This window comes from Saccoglossus kowalevskii, chromosome 22, assembly GCF_978046115.1.
Source record: "Saccoglossus kowalevskii chromosome 22, keSacKowa6.1, whole genome shotgun sequence".
Classification (NCBI taxonomy): Eukaryota; Metazoa; Hemichordata; class Enteropneusta; family Harrimaniidae; genus Saccoglossus; species Saccoglossus kowalevskii.
The window spans coordinates 10,571,858-10,580,431 of NC_140662.1; the positions used below are offsets into that span (position 1 = coordinate 10,571,858).

Consider the following 8,574-nt stretch of genomic DNA (forward strand, 5'->3'; position numbering starts at 1 on the left):
TTTTAGTCTCAATCCAAAAGTTTCATCTATGAATATATATCTTCTTCTTTGACTTTCTCTATCGCCTTTACCCTTATCTTCAACTTCCATTCTTATCTAGTGTAGCATTAGCTGATGATTCGCTCTTCGCAATTTGCTTTCCTCTCTCTTTTAAAGCGGGGGAGTTGTCACCTGCGCATGTGTCAGATGGCCATAGCATGTCATTGTTTACAAACAAGCGTCTACCCATGAGCCTTTGCATTTTTAGCGTGTGTTATCATCGTGCGCGCGTGCGCAGGTGACGATCCTTTCGCTTTAATTCTATCAGTTCATCTTTTAGTTAAGTTTTATACTGTACCACGATCTACAAGGACGAATTTTCTGGTCAGACTTTATTTGGTTGATTATAGTATACTGAACACAGAGTTACCTAGAAAGTAGCACAGTTGAAATTTAGCTGACTAACTATATGGTCACCACAGAAAACTTTAAACTGTACCATCTTATAATCCCTAGATTGTAACGCTCTGTACTTATGGTGGTGCACTTTGTGTGTCGTGTGCCTTTAACATACATATCACAACAAACTGGGGACAGTCAACGTGTTGGTTCCTTTATACTTGTTTCACGTTAGTTGATGGTCAGATTTTAGCTGCTTTCGTCTCTAGAGTGTCAAGCAGACTCATCACAATGAATTGGATTTCAGCTCCTCGATTAGCCTGACATGTGAGTAGCGCCTTCACCAGCCAAACGGCATCAGACCTCACTGTGTTGGGTTGAAGCACCACGGAGGGGCAACTCACGCAACCTTGTCAGGCTACTCCTCGATGGATGTGGTGTGGCTGTACTTGTTACCAAACATTGCTCACAAAACGAATGGCGACATAGTAAGAATTTAGGATTTTTGAAGAACTCTAAACAGATGGAGCAATTATGAAATCCCAATTTCACGTAAATTGTATTCTGATGCTATGACCATGGCAAGAGAGATGCTTTAATAGCTTGTTATTCATGATTCATTTTCTGTACGCTTTAGTGAAGGGCGACATTAGTGTTGAAAAACATTGACTTTCCAACAATCCAATGCGCTTTTCCAATGGAAATATGAGTATGTGTTTTAACCAAGGCCCAATGTACACTAATTACCACTGGTGATCCCTTCCATACCTTCCAATCACTAAAGAAATTACATTGTTAAGGCTTAGTAACATCTCAGTTTATACTCGGGCTTCAAGCTACCACGAAATGAGTTGATATTTCTGCCACTTTGTGTGTACTTTCTAATACATCCTTTACCTTACACAGTCACATAAACTCTCTTAGTGAATGAAATAATTGCAATGCCACACAGATTCTTGATTTCAGCGCTTCTAAAATTTCTTAAGAACTTTCCATTTCCATCATCTACAACTACTAGTTTTCTATTGTCATCTAACACAAAGTACTCATTATCATCTGAAATGTTAACATCATGTAGGGTAAATGGCTTTTTAAAATGACTCGCAAATAAAAGTGATTGTTTATAATTCCCGTCACTGTCGTGGACCATTTTTAGTTTCGGCTAGTCCTCAAAGACTAGTGAGTTGTTCTTTCTGTCTTCTTTTTTTGTCGACTACTTGCACCAATCCTCTGATGATAGAGATATGGGAAGGTGAGTCTTTAGTTTCCCTTCTTTCTTTCCTGTTATCATCACTAGTCCCAGGATGAATCAGAGAAGCTTGTCTTTACTCTGATATCTTAAAGTGGAATGATTTTTTTATCTCTGGAATCTCTAATTGTGACATACAGGTTAACAGACATGCCTTTCATAAGTTCCTATGGTATGTTTTCAACTGTACATTTAGGTGGACATGCATTAAATTGCATCACTTCTATTAATGTATGCATGTCGGAACCATCATGTTGATGAAACTGACAGATTAATATTTAATGTTTTGGTCAGTAGTAAATGGGTTTTAAAAAAATGTGAGCAGTTGGGGCAGACGCCATATAAAATTGACGCGGACAGACGATGGCGGACAATCAGTAGTATGACTAGCACTAAATATATTTATAAAAATGTAATTATGAATTTACTTTTATCTATAAAGTGTAAAAAAGTATTTTTTACTGTAAATGAACTTTCATTTTATTTCCTGTAACCTGTACCAGCTATTCCCCTTTGCCCCCACCGTACTGACATTTTATCTTTAAAGTGAATTACGCTCTCTATGGTAAATGTGATCAAAATATAATGCAATTCCGCATGTAAATCAGTAACACGGAGATTGGTGCTGTTTAATTCATTCCAGGTAATGATAATAATATAAACAGAGTTACAATGCGAGTTGGTCGGTCTGAGAGTGACTGTGGACGACATAATATTTTCAGTTTATGATCACAAGTTATAATCCGGTTAATATATAAAAATATTAAAATTAAATTGCTGTTTTAGAGATATGACCAAATTACAAAGCGTAAAATTGTAAAAAAATCCTTACTTAAAGCGGGAGGGTCGACACCTGCACACGCGTGGTAATTGAGTCCCAAGCGACGATAACAACACACGCTAAAAACGCAAAGGCTCATAGGTAGACGTTTGTTTGTAAACAATGACACGCTATGGCCAACTGACGCACGCGCAGGGTACGATTCTCTCGCTTTAAAACACATTCAAATATCGTAAAAAAACAAAGATATTTTATTACGTGATGGCTTCCCCAGAGTGGCTTGAAGGTTCTGTAACGTTATTTTGGCAGAAACATATACAGATGTAATAAACATAAATATATATTCCATGCACACTATTTAACATTCAGTTTTATATTTTACGCAGCAAGCATCGAGTGATGACTGGCATATGTCTTCACTCTACAAACACTTTGATGCAATTATTGCCGTTTTCTACTACGGCTATTCTCCCATCATTACATACTACTACACCAAATGGATAACTTAGTCCATCTTTATCACTATCAATCCTACAAATAAACTGACCATACGTGTCATATTTAACGACCTTGTGTTCACTACTTATGTATACATAGTCATTTTTATCTATAGCCACTCCCCGGGGGTGTGAAATTCTACTGTTACCAGTGGAAGAGAACTCAAACAGAAACTGATCCATGGTGCCGAAAACCTGAATACGGTCATTGTCTCTATCCGCTACATATACAACCCCTTTACTATTGCAAGCTAAATAGAATGGCTTTCTAAATTGACCCTGTTTAGTCCCTCTTCTTCCAAATGAGTTAATATATCTACCACTATGTGTATATTTCCTAATACAATCCTTGTTCTTCTCACTCACGTACACATGCTTGGTAACTGGATTAATTGCAATACCACATGGACAATCTATTTCTACGCTTCCAAAACACCTAATAAACTTTCCATTATCTTCACTCACAACTACATGTCTGTTATTATCATCTAACATGAACATTTTGTCATCTGATATTGCGATATCACATGGTCTGAATGGCTTGACAAACTGACCAGTAAATGTAAATGACTGTTTGTAATGTCCATCTCTGTCATGGATGCTGACACTATTGGTCCCTCCGTTAGCTGTGACAAAGTCACCATGTTTATTTACTGTTAGTCCCCAAGGAAGTCGTAAACGTCCTTCTTGTTTACCCACTGTCTGCACAAGGCCACTGATGACTGCAATTTCAAATGGTGATCCTGGTATTTGCTCGCTCCCAATCATCGTAGAAACTAGAAGCTTTCCTTCTCTATTCCCAAAAATCTGCACACTACTCGTACCATTGTAATTGTTGCTAAAATCGATATCTTCCCATGTTGCATCATTGAGCATTTTCATCTTCACCTTGACTTCTTGACGAGGAATGGTTGGATTTCCTTTGGAATCTCGAGTTGTGAGAAGCAGGTTGACAGCATCACCTTTGAAGAGTTGATGTGGAATGTTTTCAACTGTACATTTGGATAGACAGGCGTCATATTTAATTATTCCTACCATTGAATGTGTTACAAATTCATCTCCTTTCTGAAACTCCACAACATCATATTTCATTGGTGGTTTGGTTTCCATAGTAACTATGTCTTTAATTTGTTTTGCGGTTTCCTGCCTAGTGGACAGTAGGTGAACAGAGTTCTCAAGATTCATCAGTGATTTCACATGATCATGAGTGCCGACTACGTTGCTGTGGTTACTTTCTATTGCATCAATATCATCGTCTACAACTTCCAGATCTTTTCTGAAACTTTCATCCAAAGTAGCTAAGAGTCGTTCTTCTTCTCTCTTTAATGTGGCTATCATAAATTCCACTCTTCTCATAACTTTAGTTTTTTCTGTCTTGCTCTGTTTTTTTATTTCGTCTTTCGTGCCTTTGGCAGTTTTGATCCTCCACTCAAGTTCCAATTCTTTGTCTTTCATCTGCCTCAACTGTTCTCTTAGCTGAATTTTATATTTCTCTACCACCTCCTGCAAGTCCATGTGGACGTGTTCAGGAGCTCTGTGTTTTACTACCGTACAGTCATAGCATATAGGTATCTGACAAGTGTCACAGTAAAACTTTAATATGTTTGCTTCATGTTCATTGCAGACAGTTCCTGAACGTACCAACTGTTGATCTTTTGATTCTGTCTCTCTGTACTTATCAATGGTGAGCACTTTGTGCATTTGGAGAGCTGTATGAGCTTTAACACATACATCACAACAAAACTGTGGGCAATTTATGCACCTATGAGTTGCTGGTCTCTTTTCACATGTCTCACACATTAGCGAATGGTCGGCTATTAACTCCTTTTTTTTCTGGATTGCATGTAGTATTTCTGTCATACTGAAGTTGAACTTTAGATCCTGGATGGGAATGTCACAAGGAACTCTGCATGTTGCACAGCTCAAAACACCCCCAGATTTGGCCTTAAAATCCACCAGACATTGCTCACAGAATGTATGAAGACATGGTAGGACTTTAGGTTCCTTGTAGAACTCGAGACAGATGGAACAACTGAAGAAATCCTCGCTGATTTCATCGAGAGCAGACTTGGTACCTGTAGCCATGGTGGAAAGCAATTCATAGGCTGTAAATGACTCCCTAGGGTGGTTAAATTCAAACATTTCATTTCCTGTTTAGAATGCAGCTTATGAGGTCCGTCAAGATATCTTGCTTTTTACGCTTACCCTAGGTGGTATATCATGCACAAGAAGCAAACATTCTTATTTGGTTGGCTCACCTTTAAAAAACGTTTCAAGAGCAAACAATAAAAGTAATGACAATTTGTTATTTATATATTGATTTAGGAGTCACTATAACATGTTTTATGACCTACTGCTAAAAAACAATGGCATTCTGTAACGTATACACACATAAATTAGCAATATTAAACTGTTGATCTTTGGAATCCACGATGCTACATATTGCAGATTTGTTATGGTTTTTTTAAAACAAATATTTGTTAATTTTGTACAAATTGACATAATTTGCTATTATAGTAATTTGCTATAAAAATCCCCAAAATTATGCAGGATTATGCAAAGTTGACTTTGGCAATTAAATGGTTAAAACGTAATAATTAGAAACATTTAATACCCAACTCCTATCCTGGGGTGACATATTTACGGAAATTGTAGTTTGAAATCGCGGAGGAAGGCTGTACTCTCTGTACAAACAACCTAAGGTATTACTGATTTCCTTATTCATACTTCCGGCTTACAACATGGTACTATTGCCTTGGTGCACCTTTCTACACGTTTACTATGTCGTCTATGTTGGTCTACTCTCTATTGTGCGTCGATTACCCACTTTATAGAGATCTAGCAAAATCTAGCAAACCAGTCGTGTAAAGCAATTTTAGTATTAAGGATAAGCCAATATTTTTTTTGAAATATTCTATATAAAATAATTCGCGATGTCAGTAAAGACATCTAGAGAATACACATTTGTCGTTACTAGTACACCTTTAAAGTTGGCAGCCACGCCTACATCCTTGCGATACGGGGGGGGGGGGGTATAGGACGTCTTACGGTCCATATGTTGACACGAACAGTCTTAGATGAATCTAAGCAGAAATATTTATTTTTGTTATAAATATGAGTACCGAAAATCTGTTATGTTGAGCTACGCTAGATAAAAACGTACTGTTCTTGTACGGACTGGGAGAGGTGTGGTTAACACGATAACTGGTATGGTAAATGGGACGTCATTATAAAAACACACTCAAGTAATTATTGCCTGAACTGATTTGAAAAACAAGTTTCACTTTTTGCTATGCTGTAATTTTACTCAAGGAAAATATATGCCGACATTCTATTTCACACACACCCAGACCGCATCAAATGTGTTTTCCAAAATGACAACCACCGTCCGATCGCTCGTATCGCGAGCTCGATGTAAACATGACTCACCTCCCAGAGCTGTATAAACGAACCTTGGCTGGTGAAGAATGACAACATAACAGAAAAAAATTGTGTTTCACAGAAACGTGAACTTGTTTATAATATAAATACACATGTACTACGAAGTTTGTAGTCGATCTGGAAAACATGAAAAACGATACGCATATGATGATAATAAGTGCTATACTGAAATTATATCCATTTGTTGTTATGGTAATTATTATGAGTCATTGCACACATAAACGGCAAAGAAGATTCGATAAACAATTTTTGTTCACGTCAATGTAGCATTGCAAGAAAATAGCGGTTGCAGCAGCACATAAATATGCGTCGCTGACGACATTTTGCATTCATTTCATCCGACCATATATATCTGCATTTCCCTTCATGGTCATTTCATACCAGTATTTATGAATCGGCATATGATCTTTAAATTAAATTCACCACCAAGGGCGTGACTTCGGCTCGTGCCGAGCGTTCAGGCAGATGATCTCGGCAAGTGCCAAGTTTCGTTCCCAAGCATCTATCGGGACCAAGATCGAGTTTTTTTCGGCACGTCACGGTGTCGACTCAGTAACGACCGTTCACACACTGTCCCGATAGATGCTTGGGACCGAAACTCGGCACGTGCCGAGTGCATAAGGAGTAAAATTGTTTGTCAACCAACAAATTTGGGCAATGCCGACAGCCTGATGGCAAGACGCTGAATTATTAGAGTTCCAAAATGACCACGTTCATATTTTAGAAATGACGCCCACAAACCATGCCCAATAAACTAAACTTCAAGTTACGAGCAATGTAGATTGTTTGTTTAGTTTAACATTCCTCGTAACTTAAAGTTCTGTTAACTGTTAATTGTGCGGTTTCCCAAAAGTGGGCATGGTTGCTAAAATATGGAACCATGTTCATAACTCAACAATCCCACATTCCCCCCCCCCCCCCATGGTCATTACTTTGATCAGACGCAAATAAATCAAGTGTACGTCAAAATGTGATGGGGAAAACTTCTTGCAAATTAGACTATTTTCATTTGTTCATCGATTCTTGTCAGATATGGTGGGCACAAACACCTATACACAAAAAACAAACGTACATTGTTTTCACTGCTCAGAAACATTTAATATACTGAATATACCGTCTATATTGCACACTAATAAAACAGTACATTTATCTGCGTGTATGCGTTACTGCACATACACAATATGATGAAAAAACATTTCAGCGACAGAACATTTGAATTTACATTTCAACTGTTCACCTGCAAGTAAAATTACAACTGGAAAAATAACTGGCATGTGCAAGACTACAGGTTCTACCAAAAGAAAGTTTTTTTAATGCATTGAGGAAAATACTCAGAAATGCTGTGTTATTCAATAGCATCACCTTTTGTCAGGAAAGCATTACGCATATGAACTCACCTGCAGAAAATGATATCTCCTAATTCTGAAAATCTTTGAATGGATGAGATTAATTTTTATTGTAAATCAATGGGGGTGGGGAGCAGAGGAGGAACTTAGTTGCACAAGCACCACTTTGGAAAGCCACAAAGTAAAGAAAACGAAAATTTTGAATTTTTTTTCGAGACATTATTTTTCCTGAGATGGAGATTTAAAAAAAAAAAAATTTAGAAAAAAAATTTTCTGCAGAAGACTTGCATTTACGTAAAACCATTCATAGAAGTTAACCCCACCCCAAAAAACAACACTTGCATGGCAGACAATTTATGACGGAATCGTGCCACACTGGTGAAAAAAGAACCCAATTTTAGTCAGACTTGCTTGAACATTGGCCAAGCGCACCAATCACCTAACAGTTTTTGGTCCTTCAATTTGCAACCTATAACCTCACGTGATACATAAAAACATGGCATCAAAATGACAATATTTGGGATTTCCTATTCTGAAATCCAGGGGCTTGCAATTTGCTTAACAGAATTGGCATGTCTGAATTCTAAAATAAGTTCATTTTCAACTTTATGAAAGAACAAAGATAAACTTTCTTAATACGACCTAAAGTGTCTGATATTACTGAAAGCGGACATTCTGGAGTTTGAGACTAAAAAAAAAGCAATTTTTTTTTTCATTTTTTTTAATCCATGCGATGCTAAGCTAAGCTAAAATTATCCCAGTGACATTCAATGGACAAACACATGGCAATGTCACCTCACATGGCGTATCCATAGTAATCAGAATGCAAATAGTCTGGAAATAAATTTAGTTTCAAACGAAAATTCATTTTCCAGCTTCTAT

General features: G+C 37.4%; 1 protein-coding gene across 1 annotated transcript; it reads right to left on the minus strand.

Moving 5' to 3' along the window:
- Positions 1 to 2,824: 2,824 nt before the first annotated feature.
- On the minus strand, positions 2,825 to 4,990 carry LOC102802915 (tripartite motif-containing protein 2-like). The gene has a single exon (XM_085495724.1). The coding sequence runs from the start codon at positions 4,988 to 4,990 to the stop codon at positions 2,825 to 2,827; it is 2,166 nt and encodes a 721-aa protein (XP_085351850.1).
- Between the last annotated feature and the right edge of the window lie 3,584 nt (positions 4,991 to 8,574).